The 23,218-nt window shown below is 36.4% G+C and overlaps 9 protein-coding genes across 12 annotated transcripts; 5 read left to right on the forward strand and 4 right to left on the reverse strand.

The window, feature by feature from the left end:
• The first annotated feature begins 769 nt into the window (after positions 1-769).
• LOC18993503 (probable 6-phosphogluconolactonase 1) lies at positions 770-2,398 on the forward strand. Of its 2 annotated transcripts, XM_024153421.1 has the most exons (4): positions 770-841; positions 1,199-1,413; positions 1,509-1,644; positions 1,876-2,398. In XM_024153421.1, exons 2-4 carry the CDS (start codon positions 1,241-1,243, stop codon positions 2,371-2,373), a joined length of 807 nt encoding a protein of 268 aa, XP_024009189.1. In that variant the 5' UTR covers positions 770-841; positions 1,199-1,240; the 3' UTR covers positions 2,374-2,398. The 2 variants fall into 2 exon arrangements, with proteins under 2 accessions (XP_024009189.1, XP_006417098.1); XM_006417035.2 differs by lacking the exon at positions 770-841 and having other exon boundaries at positions 962-1,413.
• Positions 2,399-3,631, reverse strand: LOC18993504 (peptidyl-prolyl cis-trans isomerase E). The gene is made up of 2 exons (XM_006417036.2): positions 3,217-3,631; positions 2,399-2,795 (listed from the first exon to the last, which is right to left on the reverse strand). Exons 1-2 carry the CDS (start codon positions 3,530-3,532, stop codon positions 2,581-2,583), a joined length of 531 nt encoding a protein of 176 aa, XP_006417099.1. The 5' UTR covers positions 3,533-3,631; the 3' UTR covers positions 2,399-2,580.
• Positions 3,632-4,634: 1,003 nt separating this feature from the next.
• LOC18993505 (PI-PLC X domain-containing protein At5g67130) lies at positions 4,635-6,706 on the reverse strand. The gene is made up of 7 exons (XM_006417037.1): positions 6,614-6,706; positions 6,344-6,460; positions 6,063-6,179; positions 5,891-5,989; positions 5,124-5,427; positions 4,808-5,031; positions 4,635-4,721 (listed from the first exon to the last, which is right to left on the reverse strand). The coding sequence occupies exons 1-7, from the start codon at positions 6,704-6,706 to the stop codon at positions 4,635-4,637; spliced, it is 1,041 nt and encodes a 346-aa protein (XP_006417100.1).
• A 1,161-nt stretch (positions 6,707-7,867) lies between these two features.
• Positions 7,868-8,600, reverse strand: LOC18993506. Its single transcript, XM_024153225.1, is given in 2 exon segments — positions 7,868-8,132; positions 8,134-8,600. Coding segments are annotated over 2 exon segments (648 nt in total). The 5' UTR covers positions 8,527-8,600; the 3' UTR covers positions 7,868-7,877.
• A 2,402-nt stretch (positions 8,601-11,002) lies between these two features.
• LOC18993507 (cytosolic sulfotransferase 1) lies at positions 11,003-12,111 on the forward strand. 2 transcript variants are annotated; one of them, XM_024153021.1, is made up of 2 exons: positions 11,003-11,349; positions 11,407-12,111. In XM_024153021.1, the coding sequence occupies exons 1-2, from the start codon at positions 11,026-11,028 to the stop codon at positions 12,010-12,012; spliced, it is 930 nt and encodes a 309-aa protein (XP_024008789.1). In that variant the 5' UTR covers positions 11,003-11,025; the 3' UTR covers positions 12,013-12,111. The 2 variants fall into 2 exon arrangements, with proteins under 2 accessions (XP_024008789.1, XP_006417102.1); XM_006417039.2 differs by having other exon boundaries at positions 11,003-12,111.
• A 968-nt stretch (positions 12,112-13,079) lies between these two features.
• On the forward strand, positions 13,080-13,830 carry LOC18993508. The gene is given in 4 exon segments (XM_024152302.1): positions 13,080-13,085; positions 13,232-13,574; positions 13,577-13,619; positions 13,716-13,830. Coding segments are annotated over 4 exon segments (507 nt in total).
• Positions 13,831-14,438: 608 nt separating this feature from the next.
• LOC18993509 (phosphatidylinositol 4-kinase gamma 6) lies at positions 14,439-17,234 on the forward strand. 2 transcript variants are annotated; one of them, XM_024153113.1, is made up of 3 exons: positions 14,439-14,682; positions 14,864-14,994; positions 15,071-17,234. In XM_024153113.1, the coding sequence occupies exon 3, from the start codon at positions 15,209-15,211 to the stop codon at positions 17,072-17,074; it is 1,866 nt and encodes a 621-aa protein (XP_024008881.1). In that variant the 5' UTR covers positions 14,439-14,682; positions 14,864-14,994; positions 15,071-15,208; the 3' UTR covers positions 17,075-17,234. The 2 variants fall into 2 exon arrangements, with proteins under 2 accessions (XP_024008881.1, XP_006417104.1); XM_006417041.2 differs by lacking the exon at positions 14,864-14,994.
• A 275-nt stretch (positions 17,235-17,509) lies between these two features.
• On the reverse strand, positions 17,510-19,203 carry LOC18993510 (DNA-3-methyladenine glycosylase). The gene is made up of 5 exons (XM_006417042.2): positions 18,813-19,203; positions 18,564-18,621; positions 18,335-18,418; positions 18,100-18,241; positions 17,510-17,989 (listed from the first exon to the last, which is right to left on the reverse strand). Exons 1-5 carry the CDS (start codon positions 19,192-19,194, stop codon positions 17,711-17,713), a joined length of 945 nt encoding a protein of 314 aa, XP_006417105.1. The 5' UTR covers positions 19,195-19,203; the 3' UTR covers positions 17,510-17,710.
• Positions 19,204-20,199: 996 nt separating this feature from the next.
• LOC18993511 (putative pentatricopeptide repeat-containing protein At1g13630) lies at positions 20,200-23,116 on the forward strand. Its single transcript, XM_024152886.1, has 2 exons — positions 20,200-20,770; positions 20,996-23,116. The coding sequence occupies exons 1-2, from the start codon at positions 20,323-20,325 to the stop codon at positions 23,011-23,013; spliced, it is 2,466 nt and encodes an 821-aa protein (XP_024008654.1). The 5' UTR covers positions 20,200-20,322; the 3' UTR covers positions 23,014-23,116.
• The last annotated feature ends 102 nt before the right edge of the window (positions 23,117-23,218 follow it).

The following is a 23,218-nucleotide window of genomic DNA, read 5'->3' on the forward strand; positions in this document are numbered from 1 at the left end:
TTTCAGAAGAGTTTATGAAATACTTTACCAATTAAAATAGGAAAATCCGAATAAATTTATCTATTTATTTATAGGATATGCTTCTTGAGTTTATAACCATAAGTTGATATTTTATACTTAGTATTTGTTGGATTATGAACTCTAGATTTTGTTTAGTATAATATGTGTTTGATTAGCTTTTTTAAAGACAAAATAATAGCTAAAAATAAACTGATAAAAATTTTACTTTTAAAAGAACTAAATAACAACTTTTTTTTACATGTATATGATAACCTAAAAAAAAAATTCTGAATTGAGTTTATTTAAAACTACAAAAAAGCTTAAAAATATTTTAAAAAACATTAAAAAGCATAGGTAATCATCTAGTTTTCTCTGTAAATACTAAATACCCTTCTGTAATGGCAGAACCAATTATTCTTCGTCGAAGCCCTACATGCTTCTAATTTACCATTTGTTTTTGTGTGGCATCACTCAATTTTTCTTCGAAATCCCATTTTTATCCTCTCACTCCTTCCCTTAATTTTCTTCTTATTACTTGATTTTTATCACAAAATTTTATCAACGATATGCACGTGGAATTCCAGAAGGTAAAATCTCTTTCTGCTGTTTCTTCTTGGCTCCCAAGAGGCCTTTTGTATTTATTGTAAAGGCAGATTAGTATGTCCTTTTTTTATACACAACCCACATATAATACATGTGCATATATATTATATGAATGTATGTAGATGTGGCCTATATGTTGGATATGCAATTATATAATCATTATCAGTTGAAGCTTTGTACAATCTATCATTAACTTGATTCACTCAAATAATCTCTCTACCTTCTCTCTTACTCCTGTGTAACAATCTTATCCTCCCTCTTTATCCTGTTATGTTTTATTCTAATTTATTTTGATTCTTGGTTGAAAAGTTTCATGTATCCGTTATCTCTGTCATCGAGTTCTTGCTGTTGGGTTTGGTTTAATTCAAAGATCATGTCTGTGTTTTATTTATTTATCTTGTATCTGTTTTATGTAAATTTCAAATGCTGATTATTGGATTAGTAGTCAAATTGGAAATGGTGATAGACAACCAGGATATTCTCTCTGTTTCTTTCAGTCCAAAATGTTATTTTTTTCCTTCTCTCAATCCAAATCTGATCTCTATCTTCTGTTAAAGTTTTAACTTCTTAAATCCCAGTTGTTATTTACATGTAGATTTGCTGACAAACTGGTGAAAACTAAGAAACAAAAGAAGCAATGGCACTTACTTGGACTCATAGAGACAGAGGAGAAATTAGGGTCCATGAGAATTTGGAGGAACTAAGCATAGACTTGGTAGATTACATAGCTGAGATATCAGAAGCATCAATTAAAGAACATGGTGCTTTCTGCATTGCGTTATCAGGAGGCTCACTCATTAGCTTGATGGGGTAATTACAAATGTTACAAATACGTTTATTAAGTCTGTTAAGATCCCATTTTTTAGTCTCAAGTTGATTGATCTCCTAATGGATTCTTGTAACAGAAAATTGATCGAGCAGCCTTACGACAAGATTGTAGATTGGGCTAAATGGTATGTTTTTTGGGCGGATGAGCGTGTGGTAGCTAAAAGCCATGACGATAGCAACTACAAGCTCGCCAAGGATAATCTCCTCTCTAAGGTTAGATATTTGGATTGAGTTTTTGATTAACTTTTGGATAGAAGAATCTTGAGGCTATCTGGTTTTCTTGAATGCTGACTTTTTCCCCCAATCCTTGCTTGTTTGAGAAGAAAACAAATATGAGGATCGTGGATCTAAACCAGTCACAGTCTTGGTCAATACAGCTTTGTGTGTGGGTTGTCTTGTTATGATATTGACTTTGTTCTGATTCTTGCAACTTTTGTTTTCCAGGTAAATGTGTTTCCGAGACATATATGTTCCATTAACGACACAGTTTCGGCAGAGGAAGCTGCAACAGAGTATGAGTTTGCCATCCGACAGATGGTGAGAACACGAACCGTGGCTGCTTCTGAGAACAGTGACTGTCCCAAGTTTGATCTGATCTTGCTTGGGATGGGCTCCGATGGGCATGTAGCCTCGCTCTTCCCGAACCACCCAGCACTTGAGGTGAAGAACGATTGGGTTACGTTCCTAACCAACTCTCCTAAACCGCCACCAGAGAGGATCACACTCACTTTCCCCGTCATTAACTCAGCCGTTAACGTCGCTATAGTGGCAACCGGCGAATCCAAAGCCAGTGCCATTCACTTAGCAATCGATGATTTGCCATTACAGAGCAACTCTGTCTCTCTGCCTGCACGGCTGGTCAACCCAAGCAACGGGAATCTGTTCTGGTTTATGGATAAACCAGCCGGGTCTAAACTTGACAGGTTTAAATTTTCTGAGTAGGATTTAAAATTTCCAAACGCAAATGGATATTTTCATCTGTGATGACCCTTTTTGTATGAAGAACATCCGGTTTAGAAACATGAGTTTTTACATTTCGAACCATGCAAGTTTTAACATACTACTCAACTCTAGTAACTATAACAAAACATGGTGCGCAAATTAAAAAAAACAAACTAATCTCACACGAAGATAGTGTTGGAACCGGGACTAGTTGCCGTGGCTTAGAGCATCGGCCTCGGCTCTGGCCATAGGATCATCTTTGATATCTGTATCTTCTTCCATCTCGCCTTGTCGGTCTTGCGCCAGTTTCTTCCTGTGAAGTTCCTCGGCAGTCTCCATCGCAGCCTTGTTCTCGGCTTGGATCTTCAGCATCTCCTTTTCTTGTTGCTGCCTCTCAAACCATGTGTCTGCATCTGCCCATACTGATAGTGCAACAAAACCAACAAGATTCAATTATTAGGCAATCAGAAATAAGCAAACATAAAAAGAAACAATCAAGAATAAAAAGTGAAAAAATAAAGGCTCTGCTTGATTTGTTGTGAATTTCACACATCGTATGTAAACCATCATAGACTTCAAACTTTTGACATTACGAAGAAAGAAACAGCCTTTGTTGGTTTCCCCCAATTTTCAGAGATAGTCAATGAGAGTAAGCAGCAACATAGACTTGAGCTAACTTCAAATCCGCAAGTCGTAATTCTAATTGAAACCCCTAATTCCAACAAGTCTCGAGCTCCAGACTCAATCATAAACACCCAATGAGCACGAATCGACATCAACAATTAATCAAAATCACTATATCTAGAGCAAAATCAAACAAGACGAGAAGGAATCGGAACGTACGTGGATGCGCGGCCCAACCCTGTTCTCCACCTTTGATTTTCTCGGGGAGGGCATAATTGACGGTGAGAACACGACCATATAGCTCAGCACCGTCCATGTTGTCCATGGCGGCGGAAGCGTCTTCTCTCTCAAGAAAAGTGACGAATCCGAAGGATCTGTGCTTCTGATTCGCCTGGTCCAACGGCGTCTTCACGTCCTTGATGTCGCCGAAAGGTATAAAAGCGGCGTGGAGGATCGATTCGTTTACTTCATCAGCTAAACCTCCTACATACAACGTATTCTTCTGCATCGCTTGCTGCTGTTGAACGGCCGCCATTGTTGGTCCTCCGCTTCGAGTTCCTTCTCTCTCTCTCGCTCGCTTAGTGGGATCTTGTCGACGAGACTGGACAGAAGACGACGACGACGATTTTTTGTTTTGGGTTCAGAGAGGAAAATCTCTCTGATTTAATGGGCGTTTTTACTCTTTCAGGCCCAAGAATCTTTATTTTACGGTAGGCCCAATAATTTATAGAGATCTATTTTCGTTAATTACAAGGATTTTTAAAACGGCAATTAATATACTAGTTGAATAAAGGGTTTTTAGTGAAAAAACAACTCAACTAAGTTTGAATCGGATAAAAACCCTTCAACTATTTTTCTAACGTAAAAACCCCTCAACTAAGTTTTCGTAATGATTTGACGGTACTGTTCACGGAGGGGCTAAATCATTACAAAAATTTAATTAAGAGGTTTTTACATTACAAAAATAGTTGAGGGGTTTCTATCCGATTCAAACTTAGTTGAAGAATTTTTTCACTAAAAACTCTTGAATAAACGGCAATTTTTTCTTGTATCTTCTTATATATAAAAGACAATCAACTCTCTCCAACTGAGTGACACATCAGCAATGGAGAAAGTGACATGTGGCACATCCAAAAATTGATAAAATAAATAATTAATTAAATTTAAAGCAAAACATATTAAAAACATAAATAAAGATTAATATATATATAGAAAAATTAGACTATTTGACACAACCGGTGTAGAAGAGATTACAAATAATATATCATCAAAAAGAAATCAAAGAAAATATAAATATTTTAAACATAAAAACATTCATAATAAACATAAATTTAATACAAATTTTTAAAATATAGTATTTAAATATATATTAAAACAAGACCCTGCGGGTTCTCTCCTAGTTTTACTAGAACTTGGCCACAACAGATCGAACGGCAATTAGTATAAAAGCTTTTTCAGTGTTTACGAACAAGAGTATTTGCGTTTGATAGCAATAAAATTAATGATAATGGAATTCCTTTGTCCAATGATCAAAATAGGTTTTAAAATTGTTATCATTAGAGCATGTATGTGTATGTTTTTTATATGGATATCTAATTTACCCAAATAGACTAATTAAAGAGCTATAAGATTAATAATTAACAAGCATGAACATCATCGCGTCCACAAAGAAGCTCTCCGTTTAGTTTATCCACTGCTTGAAATGTTCCTCCTCCATCACTCCTCTGTTTCAATACAAGAAACAAAAAATAATATATATATTTAAAATTCATTACTCAAAAAAATTTCAAATCATAGTTTATAACCTTACCTTGTAAAAATTGACGGCGACGAAATTGGCCCATCGGTCCCCTGCGGCTACGTAACATGTCTTAATCATGTCGAGAAGATGTTTAGAATTCTCCTCACAAGTCAAGATCTTAACCGGAACTGTCCTGAAGTGGTTTACCAAAACCAAAGCTTTGGTTTTATCGGTTAAAGGTGCAGATTCTGCTCTATTGCTACATTCCCAAGGCTTAACTCCATTGTCTCCATCTGACAATTTAAAAGCACAATGGGATTCATATCGGATTATCTCTATACCAATTAAAAGTAAACCGGAATTTTGTCTATCTCATTACACTCACATTGGTTTTCCACTACATAATTCCACTGGTAAGCTATTCCTTCGGTTTCTTGCTTAGATTTAGCTGAAGTGAAGACGATTAACCGGTGGTTATTAGCAATCATATCTTTAACCAACGGCCAATCTTGGCCAGCCTTAGGCATATTTTGAACCGGAAACCAGAATTTCTTCAAACCGGATTCGGTAAAAACTTTGGTTAGCCCGTTTGGAGATTTGACGTAGTCCTCCAAAATTAATGTCACGATCTCTGATGGATTCGCTGTCAAGAACGCGAATATCTCCTCGAATGTGTATATCGCCCGATTCTAAAATGCGACATAACAAAACACGCATTTACACCCAAAAAATAACATGTTAGGATATTTTCTTTTTCAAAAGGTGTCCTGAAAAATAATAACAATCTTTGGGTATTTTTTTATTACGGAAAACATAAAACAGTCGTTGAAACGTGAATCAAAGACAAAACTAAAGGGTTCAATTAGTGTCTGTGTTTTTCTTTTTTTACTAATTTAAATAATGTTTATCACAGTAATAATTTTGTTAATAATTTTCAAATTGAAATCACAAATGCAAAAAAGAAAATAAAATTGAATTTCTCGTCTGGATAGAATTTTAACACAAGCCTAATATGTGTTTCTGTTCTCTTATATTCAACACCAGCCGCGGTTTTTAAACTGACACTAAAAAGACGTTTTGATTGAATAAGTAAAAACGTTTTGGTTTTACTCGGTATATTTGGTTGTTAGTGAAATGAAGAAATGAACTTACAAACTTGGTGAACTCAAAGCATTTTTCGTTAAAGGAATGGCACAACCATACGTCTCCTTCGTAATCGTACGTATCCAACATCAACGCTCGAACACCGCTCTGAACCAAAACATTACATATAACATTTACATCTTAAGAAACATAAACTAACTGATTTTAATTAATTACGTACATTGAGTTGTTGGGTTATAGTATCTTCTTGGGTTGCCACATGAAGTGGTTTTCCTTCAATGGCATATGAATTGTGGGTCGTCAAGAATGCGTATTTATTAAATGGCATCGAATTGTTCTGTTACCAAAAAAATAATAATAAATAAATAAAAGATTCGTTCTTGTTTGATATAGAAGAGCTCTCAGTAGTTAGACCGTAAACTCAAGAGTCGCCGATCAAACCTACCTTACGACTACGACAAACAAATCCAAACATTTTAAACGTGTATATTACATAATTACCACGACGGAGAATTGATCTGTGACGTTTGATCTAACGCATCTAGCAACGTCGATGCCGCATTTAAAACAACCAAGTCCAACGTTGCATTCTTCGTCGGACGAGCATTGGTCGCCGAGCTGAATTGATGACAAGCCCTAAATTGTAACATATATGATAATTTTCTTGAATATTCCAAAAAATGTGATTGTGGCAGCGTTTTCAGCAAAGATTGATCAGAATTTCGGTAGATATAACCATATTATTTTATGAAACTGAAAAAAGTATATAACCTGAATTGAGCCATAGGAAGAAGCAAAAGAGATCGCTGCGAGATGAAATATAAGAAATATTTTTACTGCAAAGAAGAATCTGAAACGGGCCATTGTTACTGACTTGTTGCTTTGACAAAGAGATAGATGGGATTTCCAAAAACAATATGTTGATATGACTTTGAAAAGTAACCGACTAAATTTAATTATCACAAATTCACACCTTTGAGTCTTGAATATAGACTGATTCTGGTATTTGTATTTGTTCATGAACTGTTAATTTTCTTTCTTTCTAAGATTATCTTTCCTTAGTATTTGACAAAGTCTTCTTCTTTGGACACCTCTTTAATTTAACTGTAATTAATATTTCTATATTGACAATTAAAAAAAATTAACAAGTCACATATAAAAATTTGTATTACAAGGAAATAAATCAAAGTATTTGACTAGTTTATCTTTTTTCAAACTCAATAGCATATAATGCAAAATTGCAAATATTGGTTAAAAATCTGAAGATACCTTGGCAAAGAAAAATAAGAGGTGTTATATGATTTTATGTTTGAGGAGAATAACTCATTTACCTAAACATCCGCGACAACTCTTCATCAAGTGGAAATCACTAGCTTACTACAATTTGGCTCATATATAAATTGTTGTGGATGAATTTTCGAAACCCGTTGAAAGGTTCGTAGAACGTTGGATTTGCTGGATTTCGGATAAAACTTTTAAGGAGAACGCTTTGGCCTACCATGGTCGATACCGGGAGTCTCTGTGAAGAGTCCTTTCTAGGTCATGATGGTCGTAACAATTAATTATTTTAAATGGTGATGTGTGAAACAACATGTAACTGAAATATTGAATTATAGGTTTTGGATCAGTAATGTTATACCGCCATGTTATATAACGTTAACGTGCACCACCTCATGTGAAAACGGTACGGAAAGGTGATACCACCACCATATCAAACCTTTACTTTGTAAAATTTTCTCTCATAACTTCTCTACAATTAAAGATGCTTAAAAATGTATACTTTCTTGATGGAAATATGTTTGATGTTGACTCACCGTTTAGTTACTGTTGTGTTAATTTACTTTAACATGTTTCATACATTATGTATATGAAATTCAGAAAAATATAAAGAATACTTCATTCCATTCATTTTTATTCAAACCAGGATAGGGTAAGAGTGCCAATGTCATTTTTGTTTTTTCGTCTACAATCCACACACTATTTGATTCATACATATGAGTTTACATTAGAAGATTATTTTTGGGACCGTTCTTAATTATGGGTTTGATTTGGCAAACAAGTCCAATTCAAAAAGATCAGATTCAGAATTTGAATCACTCTCACATCCACCATTTACATCATCGTCTTTTGCATTCCGATCTTTGCACTCGACCTTCTGGTCCGGACAGAGACTCTCACAAAGCCTCATGTTTAACTTCTGATCACTCTTCTTCGAATCTTTCACGTGTCTCTCATCGAAGCTTCTCCTACGCGCGTTTAAACTCCACGCTCCGGCACCGGAGATCGGTGAAAGCATCTGCGGCGTGTGTGGTCACCACGCAGCTCTTCCTCCTCCTCCTTTCTCCTCGTGGACTCTCCGCTCCGGAGTTGACTTTGACTTTGGGCTTTGGTTTCTTTAAACCCGCGGAACGAAGCAGAGAGTTCAAGAAACTGGTTAGCTTCCCACCACCGTCACGTGTCATCTCCTTGACGATGGCTCTGGGTTCCGGGAGCTGATTTTCTGTTTCAGGGTGCACTCTGTTCTGTCGAATTTCTGTAATAGTGCTCTGTTTCTGAGTCTGGATTCTTGAGTACTCGATCGTAGTTGGTTCGTTGAAGTCGGAGAAGTATCGAGTGGCTTCGAAAACGTCGAGTTCGCCGGAGACATTCCTCTTGCAGTTTGGTTTATGGATTTCCTCTTCCATGGTTGAAGAATCTCTGAAAATGTTTCTTTAGTTCCAAGATTGGAGATTGGTTTTTGCTGGTTTCGATTATTTAGGATTGTGGTTTGAGAAGAAGGATGATGCGCCAGCTTTATAGAATGCAAGGAATCTGTTAACTGAATTCTTTTAAATTTATCAATAAATATTTATATATATATAGATTATATATTATCTATAAATAGTTTATTTTCTCATACTTGAATTAATACAAAAATTAACAAATCTTAAAAGGGGGATCGAGTTCAACTTTAGTTATTATAATTGCATAAAATTCAATAGTGCGGTAATTTTGAACAGCTGCTTTTTGTATGTGTAGATGATTCTAAAGTACTATATTCAACTTCTTATCATCATGATCAACATGATTATTTTCACATGATAGTCTAATAGACTATTAACCTTTATTCTTATAAAAATAATTAAAAGCTTTAAATCTAAACAAAATAAATAAATACATGAAATTTATTTTCACTATTTTAAAATACAGAAATTCGTTTCCATAATATGGAAAACAAATTAAATAAAGGAAAACTGTTGTGAAACTTAAAAAAAAAATCTAAACAAGAAAATATTTCTAACAGTAAACTTATACTTGTTCACGTTAAATACAAACCTTACGAATAGGTGTAAGTAACAGGTTCGAATGAATCAATTAATTAATTGCATATTATAATGTTGTAAGTCTTATCAAATTATATTTTCCTATGTGTTCAGAGAGATGCCACGTTATTATCCATGAATATTCACACCTTTTGGGGCTGTCATGCAAGTTCTCAAAGCCTTTTATGGTCACAAAGGCAAAAGTTGATAAAGATAAGATGACCCATTGATCAATGTGGTGGGAGAATTAAAAAAATGTTAAGATATATATACGTATATATATTGATGAAGTATATATAGATATCTATTGCTACTCAATTCTTTTAAATTAGTAAAAAACTAAAAATGAATTACTCGAAATTAAAAAAATCAATAAATTTGAAACTAAATCATGATAAAATTATTCATATGTTATATTCATAGATTTATTATCCAATGAACTTAAAAACTTACGATTGATTGTCTCCGACTCTCAGTGGATTCACTGTTTCAACAATTATACAACAACAACAACAAACATAAAATGACCATAATTGATTGATCCAATGGTGTCCAAGTTCAAAGAAAAGCAGTTAAGTATTTATGGTGTAAATGAACAAGTGGTGTTGGATCACTTACTTTTTCGTCATTTTTTCTACTCTGACATCTCTCTGGTGTTTGCCAAAGAAGGAACAACATGGAACTTGTATGTTTGTGGATTCTTATCCACAAATGGAATCTAAGTAATTAGAGAAACAAAATCACACACAAAAGATTGCAAATGGTACTTAAGTACTACAGGTGTTTTTAATCAATTACTTTATAACTCCTTTAAAGATGATATTATCTTACAAATTGACCATTCAATTGTACATGATGAATGATTTAACTCAAAACATTCTGAAACTTGGAATCTATAAAAGTTACCTGGAGAAAAGATATGTTGATTACCATTTAAGGAACCAAATCTTAGCCTGAACAGAATGGCAAAGATCGTTTTGATGGGCTCTAGATAGTCGTGAGAGGCTGAGCTCCGTGTGATGGACTATGGGGAAAGTTATATGTCGACAAATATAGATGAGCCCAATCGTTGTCGTCTAAAAATCGAATGGTCTTGAGTATATATGCACATTTCACCATTTTATTATTTTAGCTATATTATAATATTCCAATAGAATGGTAGTTTTTTTTTTGGGTAAATATATTATAGCATAATGAGCATTTTTACAGAGAAGCAGTCAAGAATTTTCAAAATAGAGGAGTCATGGCTGCAATAAAGACAGAAAAAGTGTGTATGAGCTTAATATTTACGTGTTCCTTATATTTACTTTTAACCGAGAATGATAGAGCTTCATGTTAACAGCATATTAAGCATCTAAACTCCTCTCCGATTAGGAGGAAGACAAGACAGAAATTCATACGTTCAAATGTTTTGTATTAGAATTATCTGCAAATTCTAATATATGCTTTCGTCAGCCATGTTGAAGTAGACGACAAGACATCACAGATTATTAACTTCTTATGGACTCCAAGACTATAAAGTATTACATAACACTGTCGCAATTTATTCAACAAATTAAAGAGAAATCAGCTCTTAACTACCAATGTCGATTGAAAACTCTGCGTTTGACTTCCCACGTAAAAATAAGATTCGTCCTTAAATATGAACCTGTTTTACATCCTTCGTTTTATCGTTAATGACAAATTATTGAAATTTTTTGAAAAAAGATTTAATAAAACTCATGTGGGAGATTAAGACTTTTATTTTATTGTATTGCAGTTGAAATGAAGACTTTATATACATATATGTAATAAATGAAACCCTTCTGCTTATATCTATCACGTCTTGGCTTTGATGCTTAATTAAACACGACTTTTTGGTAACAATCAAGAAACCGCAAAATGAATGTGGATCTGAAGGAAAAAGGCGACAACATAACCGAAGAAACCATGAGTTTGATCTCTTCGCTTCCTTCACACGCAGATGCTCAAGGGAAGAAACTCTGCAAGTATCAAGGAACTTGGTATTACTTCAACATTCTCCAAGGCGTTGTTAATTTCCAGAGAAACTTTCAGCCTCAAGACACCGATATAATTCTTGCTTCCTTCCCCAAATCAGGCACGACTTGGCTCAAGGCCCTCACCGTCGCTCTCTTCGAGAGATCAAAGCACCGTTCTTCTTCTGATGATCATCATCCTCTGCTATCTAATAATCCTCATGGCATAGTACCATTCTTCGAGATCGACATGTACCTCGAAAGCTCAACACCGGACTTAACCAAGTTCTCATCATCATCATCATCTCCGAGGGTGTTCTCGACTCACATGCCACTGCACACCATGAAAGAAGCCCTCAAGGACTCTCCTTGCAAGATAGTGTACGTTTGCAGGAACGTCAAGGATACGTTGGTCTCGCTCTGGTGTTTCGCTTGCGCTCATGAAAAAACAGAACTAAGCAGAAGCCGTTTGGAGTCGATGTTTAAATCTTTCTGCAACGGAACTATCTTTTATGGGCCCTTTTGGGAGCATGTCCTGAGCTACTGGAGAGCCAGCATGGAAAACCCTAGCCATGTCCTTTTCATGAGGTACGAAGAGATGAGATCGGAGCCTCGTGGTCAGGTTAAGAGACTTGCGGAATTTTTGGGCTGTGCTTTTACCAAGGAAGAAGAAGAGAGTGGAATGGTGGACAAGATCTTGGATCTTTGCTCTCTGCGTAATCTGAGCGGTTTGGAGGTTAACAAGAGCGGAAGAATAAATACCGTGGATCACAAGATTTTCTTCCGTAAAGGGGAAGTCGGCGACTCGAAGAATTATCTTACTCCTGATATGGAGAATGAGATCGACATGATCATCCAAGAGAAACTTCAAGGTTCTGGTTTGAAATATTAGAGATTTCGTCTTTCGTTTGATGCAGAACATGATGAGAAAGGTAACTTCCTTTACGTTACTTAATAAATTGTAACTTTGCTGCTGTGTTTTAAATTAATATTTGCCGATTGAAGATTGGTGTCAGACCCTAGTTGGTGTATTCAGAAATTAATGCAAAACCAAGTCCACAAAAAAAAAAAAAAATTCAAAACCTTGAAACTTTATAAAATAAAATATTATTTATGTAAAGATTATTTAACAAAAGTCGCACATCAAACTAGGAGGTGGTTGTTCAGCGGCGGTATGGTTAGGTAATACAAGCCAAAGCGCACAATTAAATACAACTATCATTTGCAACCCCAAGATATTTCTCTCTACTATACGACTTAATTGACATGATTAGTTGTTACAATAATCCAAAACAATAGCTTATATATAGTATTGTTACCACTTTGAAACTAAATATGTATCAGATTCATCCAACAAGAAACTTATTCTCTGGACCAAATACGTTGTTGGGTGTAGTTCAAACTGAATTTTATGGCAAAACAAACCCATTAGTGTAAAAAATTTATATATATACACTAAACGATACAATTTATTTCAATACCTCTTGTAACTAAAATGTAAAGAAAAATGGCCAAAAATGAATCCGAGATTGAGACTTTTAAATTATAATTTTCCAGGGAACCATGTAAAAGAAGAAAAGAAGAAAAGAAGAAGCTTCAGTTAGTTGATCAACAGATTATGCACTGAACTTCTCCAAAAAGCCTCTCTAGCACAAAACTGTTATTCTAAAGTTAATATCGAAATAACAAAAAACAAAAAAGTGTATTAGAAACAGAGAACGGATTGAAAACCCTAATAAGTTGAAGCAGAAGAGAATATTTTTGGATCGTTCAAGAAACCAACCTGAATAAGCCAGATGCTTTTACTGTTTCTCCAAGAGAAAAAAAAAATCGTTGAAATGTCAATTAAATTCAGTAACCACGATCTTGGCATTTTATTTGAGCACATTATGAGCACATAGTGAGTAACTACGAGGGGCTTACTTATAACTTTATCAAGGATATATCATATATGTGTCGATGAGGGTGTGTCGTCTATGATGCAGGAGAAGTTCTTATTCAACTTCAAGGATTCAGCCAAAGCAAATTTGAATGCTTTGGAATCCAAATCCTCAAAAGACAGATAGTTTGATGAATTTTTTGGCATTCAAGATTCTTGCAAACTCTATCAGGAGAATTTGAACGTGAGCAGACAAGATGTTAAGGATGATTCTGATGTTTATCATGAAGCTACATCAGGAAATGTCTCTAAGGAAACTTTAACATTGGGTGATATTTTATCGATGGAGGATTCCCAAAAACCTTCCAACAAAAACAACAGCAATGGACCGGAAGAAAGCGTAGCACGTGAAACAGAACTAAAGAAAACAGAGGAATCAAAAGCAGACAGCTTAAGAGTTTTTGATGGCAATTTCCAAAACGGTTTCGGCGAAAGAAGTTTCTCTGAAGCAGAGTCAGGTTTAGCTCACATAACTTACTCTGGAGCCATCTCAGTCTCGGGAAGCCTCTCTGTTCGATTGATGGAAGCACAGTCAGCGCACACTCCTTCGCTTTCCCAATGTATACATACATACATAGACTTACGTTATTCATACATATATATTTACTTATTAACTGAAAATTCTATAAACCTTTTTGTGAAAATCTCTGTTTCAGATTGCAATCAGAATGGAACAGCAGTCCTGTAAGAATGATGAAAGCTGAGAAAAGAGAATTTCGGAAGGAGAAAGGATGGAGACACTACTCTCTTCTTCTCTGTTGTAGATTCTGATGGATTCTAGCCTTTCTTAGAGTCAAATGATTTCTACTTTCAGGTTCTATTCAATTCACAGATCGAGAGTGCTCTTTTTTTTTTTTATTAGTATTGTAGTAAATATTCTTCTGTAGGCTTCAATTACTTACTTCATCGTGGGTTTTGAGTTTTGGGTGTTTTTAATTCCCAGTTTCATGTGTTGCTTCAGTCACAAGGTATAAACCCTATAATACACGCTAGCTAATCAACTTTTGATTCCTTTATTTTATCTTTTCTGTCTCGAGTTAAGATATCGATTATGTGGGCTTTTTTAAGTTTCAAGGCCCATATGGTTGCAACTTGTTAAGGAAACTAAACTACAAATTTGTCGCATTCGCCAGTAAGTCGGTCTAAATTGCCACGTCATAACCTGATCCCCTTTTTATCATAGCGTGTACTTCTCAGCAGTTACCACGTATCATGTACCAATCGAACGGTTTATATCTCCTGTGAACCTCTAAATCGGACGGCTCTCTTCGCCTGCTCTATGCAAAAAAAAAAGAATTAAAATATGAAGCTGACGTGTCACTGGTGAAAATGATTTAGCAAGGCCCATACTTTGCTATAGTTAAAAAAGCGTCCTTGAGATTGAGAGAGAGAGAAGTTGAGACGGAGGAGGCAAGCAAGAGATAGAGAGACACACAGAGAGGAGGCTAATGGATCAGTGACTCACTGAGTCGGATTTTAGCGATTCATTGCCTCCATTAAAGCCTCTCTCTGAGATTTGCACGATGCAATGTCTTTCTCTCTCCTCCATGTGCGTTTCTTCGGCCACGAATGCTTATGGATTGACTGAAAATCGTCTGGCGTTCCTTCAGATTTTGGTTTCGGGTGCGTTTTCTTCTTCAGACTGTTGATTCTCTTTGCGAAATCTCGTCGTTGTGTACTTGTGTTGAATAGCTGAAAAAATGTTTAACTTACAGTCCTCTGTTTCTACAATTTGTTTAAGCAGTAAATTTCGTTGTTGACACAAAAAAAGGCAGTAACTTTCGTTTCTTTATTTGTCTATAAGAATGGAGTGACCTCGGAAATTTTTGGAATAAATTGCTGTAACCATTCTTGAAGCGATTATGTGAAGTATCTTGAATCAAGATGTATGTGGTGGATAAATGTTGCGGAGTTGTAAAAACCGAGAAAAAGAAGGTTGCTTTAGATGAGAAGTGTATAAGATAATCAAATCTTATAAATTTCTGATCCTATACGTGTTTTCTTTATGCAGATTTTCTATCTTTTTCTCTCCGGTATCAGCTATAAACCATGGCTTACCTGATGTAGTGTCAGGATATAATCTCCTTCTGCCTTGTTGAGCTCGTGTTGGTTTCAGGCTTTCAGCTAAAAAGAAGCGTTGGTCTGAAAGATGGCAATGGCAGTCTTTAAGTCTCCGCTTAAAGGCGAGTTCCATGGGGCTAGAAAGATGGAAGGGAAGCAGTATAAGCATCATCTGCTTCAGCAGCAGTCTTCAGGAAGAAGACGTGTTTTCGTGCAAACCGAAACTGGCTGTGTTTTGGGAGTGGAGTTGGACCGTAACGACAATGTTCATACTGTGAAAAAAAGGCTTCAGATTGCCTTTAACTTCCCCACCGAAGAAAGCTCCTTGACCTTTGGGGATTTGGTGCTGAACAACGATGACCTGAGTGCTGTGAGGAATGATTCTCCGCTTCTCCTAAAGCGTAACTTAATGCACAGAAGCTCGTCTACTCCGTGTCTTTCACCTACTGGGAATGATCTGCAGAGAAAAGATCTAAGTGGTCCTATTGAGATACTTAGCCACTCACATTGTTTTTCGTCTTTGAAGCAAACGGCGAATGACATTGTTAAGGCGATGAAGGTAGGTGTTGAACCAATCCTTGTCAATGGTGGGCTTGGAGGGGCATACTATTTTAGGAATGAAAACGGTCAAAGCGTTGCAATTGTCAAGCCTACAGATGAAGAACCGTTTGCTCCTAACAATCCTAAAGGCTTCATAGGGAAAGCGCTTGGTGAGCCTGGTTTAAAGCCTTCTGTGCGGGTCGGGGAAACCGGTTTTAGAGAAGTTGCGGCTTACCTTCTTGACTATGATCACTTTGCTAATGTTCCTCCTACAGCTCTTGTGAAGATAACACACTCGATTTTCAATGTCAACGATGGAGTAAACGGGATTAAATCTCGTGAGAAGAAGAAGCTGGTCAGCAGCAAGATTGCTTCGTTCCAGAAGTTTGTACCTCATGATTTTGATGCCAGTGATCACGGGACTTCGAGCTTCCCTGTTTCTTCTGTGCACCGCATTGGGATATTGGACATAAGGATTCTCAACACAGACCGGCATGGTGGAAACCTTTTGGTGAAGAAGCTTGATGATGGTGGTGTTGGGAAGTTTGGTCAAGTGGAGCTTATTCCGATAGATCACGGTCTTTGCTTGCCAGAAACACTCGAAGATCCTTACTTCGAATGGATACATTGGCCTCAGGCTTCGATACCTTTCTCTGAGGAAGAGCTTGATTACATACAACGTCTTGATCCAGTGAAAGACTGTGAGATGCTGCGAAGAGAGCTCCCAATGTTTCGAGAGGCTTGTCTCAGAGTCCTAGTTCTGTGTACTGTTTTCCTTAAAGAAGCGGCTGCTTATGGACTCTGTCTTGCAGAGATTGGTGAGATGATGACTCGGGAATTCCGTGCAGGAGAAGAAGAGCCAAGCGAACTAGAAACGGTGTGTATTGAAGCTAAGAGATTAATGGCTGAGCAAGATGTTTTATCTCCCAAGTCAGATGTAGAAGGAGAGACAGAGTTTCAGTTTGATGTAGACTATAGTGACCTCGAATCAGTTTATAGCTTTGAGACGCTGACCGATGAGTCGTTTGCCAGAAACCCATTTTCAAATGGACTTTCTTCACTTGGAAACCTCGAAGAGAGCATCGCAGAAGAAGAAGAAGAAAAAGAAATCTATGAAGGTGCAAGACTTACTCTATCTCTCTCAAAGCCTTCAACATCAACGAAGAGCAACAACATGGGATCTGACTACTCGAAACCTTCAAGAGACAAAACCGAGAAAACATTGTCAAGACACAAGAGCGCGAACGTGCAGCTTCCGGTTAGTGCAAGGTTTGTAAAGTTAGCAGACATGAACGAAGTCGAGTGGGTTGTGTTCCTGGAGAGGTTTCAGGAGTTGCTTGACTCGGCTTTTGCAGAACGTAAGACCATGACGTTGAGCATTAGACAGAGACTTGGTACCTCGTGCCAGTTTTGAAAACAAGTTGTCCACGTAATACAAGACAAGCGTTCTTTTGTTTTGTTCATGTTTTAAAACTAGTGTTAACCTTTTTTTTTGTAGTTCCGCAATTTTTCTCTGTGAGTTTTTAATTTTAAGTGTGTTTACTATGTTGCGAAATAATAATTTTGTTTATAAACTTTTACGGCAATAATCTTATTATAAAATAATATGTTGATGCTTTTTGCTTTTGTGATTTTTATGGCAACTTGTTCATCGTTTGGTACGAAATACATGATGTGTTTTGTGATAAAATTATCATTTAATGGACACAATTCCTCAGTGCCACATCACTGACCATTCCTTTTCTTCTTGTCAATGTCGTAAATGAGCCTTTAAAAATCTTGATATTATTGCAACATGTTGAACTGTTAGAAAACTCAGAACTGATGGAAGCAATAACTTCATAAGAAATATTAAACTGATTCCAAACAAAGCTTGATCTCAAATCAATCCTTGCATTTTTCTAAGCTAAAAACAAAAACCAATATACTTAAACTGAAAGGAAGTAACAAGAAGTTCGATTTCAAATATATTTTAACAGCGGAAAAACTCAAAACTTCTCGAATATACAAACTGAACCGGAAACTGGATTAGAGGTATTCTCTCCGGATATCATATATGCCTCCATGGCCTCTCAGCGAGGCTCACACAATCACCATGTCTAAAACAGTCAACGAGATGATCATTTGTCAACCCTGCAGCCTGCATGAACGAATGTACGATCACGGGACCGACAAAACGAAAGCCTCGTTTGATCATATCTTTGCTAATTATCTCAGCCTTGGGAGATCTCAGTGGTACATTTCTCGAATACTTGAATTTGTTAATGATCGGTTTGTAGTCCATAAACCCCCAAATGAAGCTGCTGAATGATCCAAATTCCTTGACCACCTGCCAATATATAGTTTTCTTTGGATCTAATAGACAATATAGGTGTAATAGAAGAATATACAAGATTTTATAAGGTTTTGTTTAAAATTTGGAAAATGGTCGAAACTTGCCTTCATTGTGCATTTGGCATTTTCAACTATACACCTGACTCTACTCTCTTGTAACATTATTGCTTTGTTTGATGCAATCTCTGTGATCTCTTTCTCTCCCATTTTGGCCACCAGATTTGGGTCAAACTCACAAAACGCCTCTCTAGTTTCACAGATTGTCGTTAACATCCACAATTTATGATGTACATACAGTATTTATAATGTAGAAATTATGAATATTGGTGATAAATTTTACCTAAAGAGTTCTTTGCGTTTTAGAATTTCGGTCCAGTTATAGTCCATCAACATCCCCGACATGGCAAGGAACTCAAAAAGCAGGCTGTTTTAATAATAAATCACCATGCAAAATTAATTGTCTTTTTACAAAATGAAGTTAACTATAAGCATAGTATTAACAAAAGGGTTAACATTTATTTGTATATATACGAAATAAATTCATAAACTTGTGGAAGTTATAATCATACTTATCATCATAGACAGGGACTCCCCATTGCTGATCATGAAACGTTACGTAGACTTCATCTACAAAAACAAAAACAAAAAACAAAAGAAACCCTCATAATTAAAGTTGCTGAACAAAATTTAGTTTAGTCTATATTTAAATTATAATGATCATAGAGGAATTTCATACTAATGATTCTCTAATTAATTAGCTTGTATAGATACTTAATACCTACATTATTAGTTTAGGTGATCTCCTATAATAATCTTACCACTTTTCTTGGTGATCCAATTACACCTCTTTGGTTCATCACTATTGAAATCCTGATATAGCTGTTGTTCTTGTTGTTGCGGGATACTTTTTGGAACAAATGTTTCTCTTCTACGAGGAGATGAGATTAAACCGAGTGCTAGAGAGATCCTTTGTTCTAACGGGGAAGTTGAATCCGTGGCAAAAGAATCGGTCGAGTTTTGAGAGAGTGATAGAGATATAGAAGAGAGTGAAAAAGAAGAAGAATTACTACGTTGAAGCGCGATGGGGTAGATTCTCTTTAAGTGTTTCGCAAAGAAATTTGAGTTTTGCTTAGTCTCCTTCTCCCTTACACTCGTGCTCTTCTCTAAAATTACCCTTCTTTTAGGGCTTGCTTTGTACATCTTTGATTCTAGAGTAATTGAAGACTGAGAATAGTCACAAGTACTTATAGGAGAGCAATGCACAATAAAACGAGGTTTAAAAATAAAAAGAAAAACTTAATGTCGTTAACAAGAGTTAGACAGAAGTAATTACACCTAAGTTGGTGAAATGTGGATTTCATGTTTGTGAAATTTTACCATATTTGAATATTTTCTTCATTGGTATATAGATATGAAAAAACTGCAAATTTCATAATTGGTTTCTAAGTTGAAAAAGACATACCACGATTTTGCATTTGTTTTAAGTTGTTTTAGTTCTAATGCGTGTATCAAGAATGGGTGACAGGTAACCAAATTGGTGAAGTGATCCATCGTATTACCTTTTTTAAATCCATTCACTTTTTATATTTAATTGGTTGGACTTCACTTTCTGTACTTGAATTGAAATACTAATAGAATAGATATATGTAATGTATTATCAAATTTGAGTACTGTTGCATGAATGAATATTCAACATAAGTTTTGTAGTTGTTTTTAATCTCGGAACCGTTAGATTATAAACCACACTAGTCTAGTTCGCACACTGATTATAGTGGTTAATTAAATAATGGTAAAACAACAGATTATTCTTAGCTTCTACTCTTTGCCTGCTGCATGTTGATTTTTAAGAGAAATCAACGTTTCGCCTATTTCAGACAAAGAACTCTCATCTTTTTCTACGTATGTATAATTTGTCTAAATTAGTTAACTGAAAGTTATGCATGTAAACAAAGAGTAATTCGATGTGTATATATATATATATCTGTGTATTTGACTACAAGAAAAAGAAGAAAAAAAATTCAGTGTTATTATTATATACAAGTAAGTGATAATTAATTCGACCAGCATGTGTTGATGTTTTTGAACCGGAACCGATAATTGATTCGGTTAGTTAAAAACCGGCATTAGGTTTAAATCATAAACCCAATAACAAAGAAGTCATAAACCCTCTTTCTCTCCGTCTTCCCTTCAAACTTGCCGGGAAAACCAAATTATCTCTCCGACAGGCTCAATTCTCAACCCATCTTTCAAATTTTCTTAATTTTCTCTGGAGACGAAAAGGGAATCTCCCGGAGTTCCCCAGTTTAGAAACCCTAATTCCCAAATTCCATGATCTGTAGATGGATTGCATCCAATTCGAGAAAAGTGTCCCGTGTTCTCTCTCCTTTCCCTTCCCTCTTACTCACTAAATCCTCCTTTTCCGTCGCGAAACTCGACGATGAGCCACTTTCCACTACCAATTCCACGTCCGATCACGGAGATTGCTTCTATCAGGAGATTCTATTTGGGATGAAGAAGAAAGGGTTCCGGGAGTATCTCCACGGGCATCACTTTCGAGGCTTGGTTTCGGATTTGAGGCAGTTTCATGTCGAAGAGATCATGGGTGAATTGATGTCTGAAAGCCCAGATCTTTCGGTTTGGTTTTTCAAAGAGCTGAAAGATGTTTATGGGTTTCGCCATTCGAGTTTGTCCACATTGTTGGTTGCACATATTTTAGCTGGTCAAAGACGTTTCAAAGAGCTTCAAGTGATTTTGGAACAACTGCTCCAAGAAGAAGGCAAGTCCACTTTTTTTGTCTTGTTTTCAATTTCGGTGGGAAGTATATTGAGACAATCGTTATCTGATTCATTGTTAGTGAAAGCTTAGAGCTTTGGCTGAAGTAGGTGCGGATTAATAGGGAAAAAAAAGGAGCTTTATAGTTTTGTTTTATCTAGAAAATTTCTCTCTTTCGTTGGAATATTGTTTCAGTCCGTTTCCTGAAGTTGATATTGCATTGTTTTAGGCTCTGGTTCAGCATCTTTGATTTGCGAGCTTCTCACTAAAAGCTTCAGAAAGTGGGATTCTACGAACTTAGTTTGGGATATGTTGTTGTTTCTTTCATCAAGGTCTAAAATGATTGATGATTCTCACTATATCCTGGAAAAGATGAAGGATCTGAACTTGAGTGTGTCGACACAAGCATACAACACTATTTTGTATAACTTCAGAGAAACAGATAAGATGTGGGATGTGTACAATAAAATCGATGCTAAGAACGAGCACACGTACTCAACAGTTGTAGATGGGTTGTGTAGGCAACAAAAGCTAGAAGATGCAGCTTTTTTCCTCCGAACTTCAGAGTGGAAGGATTGTGGCCCCTCTGTAGTTTCTTTCAATAGTATCATGTCAACTTACTGTAAATTAGGTTTTGTAGGTGTGGCCAAGTCATTTTTCTGTACATTATTGAAATGTGGATTGGTTCCTAGTGTATATAGTCACAATATACTCATAAACGGACTCTGTCTTGCTGGTTCTATCGGAGAAGCTTTAGAATTTGCTGATGGTATGAATCAGCATGGAGTGGAACCTGATACTGTGACATACAATATTCTTGCGAAAGGGTTTCATCTTCTTGGTATGATCACTTGGGTTTCGGAGGTTATTGAACAAATGCTGGGTAAAGGTTTGAGTCCTGATGCTATCACATACACGATATTACTATGTGCGCATTGTCAGTTAGGAAACATCGAAAAGGGTTTAAGATTGCTGAAAGAAATGTTGTCGAGGGGATTTGAGTTGAACAGTATCATCCCCTGCAGTGTAATGCTCAGCGGTTTATGCAAAACAGGACGAATCAATGAAGCTTTGTCGTTATTTTATGAAATGAAAGCCAATGGTCTCAGACCTGATCTTGTGGCATATTCTATTGTGATTCATGGCCTCTGCAGATTAGGAGAGTTTGATATGGCTGTTTGGCTTTTCGACGAGATGCGTTCCAAAAGAATCCTTCCAAATTCTAGGACACTTGGTGCTATGTTGCTTGGTTTATGTCAGAAAGGGATGCTACTCGAGGCAAGAGCGCTTCTGGATTCTCTGATTTCAACTGACTGCACTCTGGATATTATTCTGTACAACATCGTAATTGACGGGTATGCAAAGTATGGTTGCATTGAAGAGGCGTTAGAGCTATTCAGGGTAGTGATTGAGAGTGGGATAACTCCTAATGTTTCGACTTTCAATTCTTTGATTTACGGGTATTGCAAGACCCGGAAGATAGCTCAGGCTAGAAAAATATTGGATGACATCAAGTTATATGGATTGGTTCCAAGCGTTGTGAGTTATACAACTCTGATGAATGCATATGCAGACTGTGGAAATACCGAAAGCGTAGATGAATTGCGCTTGGAAATGAAAGCAAAAGGAATCACACCAACCAATTTCACATACTCGGTGATTATGAAAGGACTTTGCATAGGCCGGAAGCTCAAAAAATACAAGCAGGTACGCAGGGACATGGCTTCTGAAGGTATAACTCCAGATCAGATCACTTACAACACAATGATTCAGTCTCTATGCAGGGTTAAAGATTTGTCCGGAGCATTTGAGTTGTTTGAAGAAATGATATCTCAAAATCTTGATCCTACGCCTGCCACTTATAATATTCTAATCGACGGCCTTTGTTTCTACGGTTACATAAAGAAAGCTGACAGGTTTCTTTATTGGCTTCAGGAGCGAGATGTTAGTTTATCAAAATTTGCTTATACCACACTGATCAAGGCACATTGTGTAAAGGGTGTTCCTGAAATGGCAGTGATGCTCTTTCTTCAGCTGCTAGACAGAGGATTCGATGTTTCTATCAGGGATTACAGTGCGGTGATCAATCGTCTGTGTAGGAGACAACTAGAAAACAAGGCTAAATTCTTCTTCCGTCTAATGTTATCTCAGGGTATTTCGCCTGACTTAGACATCTGCAGAGTGATGATCAAGTCAGCAGATGCACTCGCCTGGACAATCAAATCGGGATTGTTGCTTGATCAGTAAGTCAGCAAAAGTTTAGTCTCTTGTCCCATCTTATCTGCTATATAGCTGGAGAAGGCACACTTCCACTAGAGAAACTGTCGCGTGATGTAACTTTTGATGTATAAAGGAGTTATATACAATGTAATGTATAGAGAAAAAACTACATCAAAACTTGGTAACAAGTCACAAACATATTCTATAGATTTTCATTCGATCATTTACTATA

The sequence above is a fragment of the Eutrema salsugineum genome, unplaced genomic scaffold, assembly GCF_000478725.1.
Source record: "Eutrema salsugineum unplaced genomic scaffold, Eutsalg1_0 scaffold_5, whole genome shotgun sequence".
Lineage (NCBI taxonomy): Eukaryota > Viridiplantae > Streptophyta > Magnoliopsida > Brassicales > Brassicaceae > Eutrema > Eutrema salsugineum.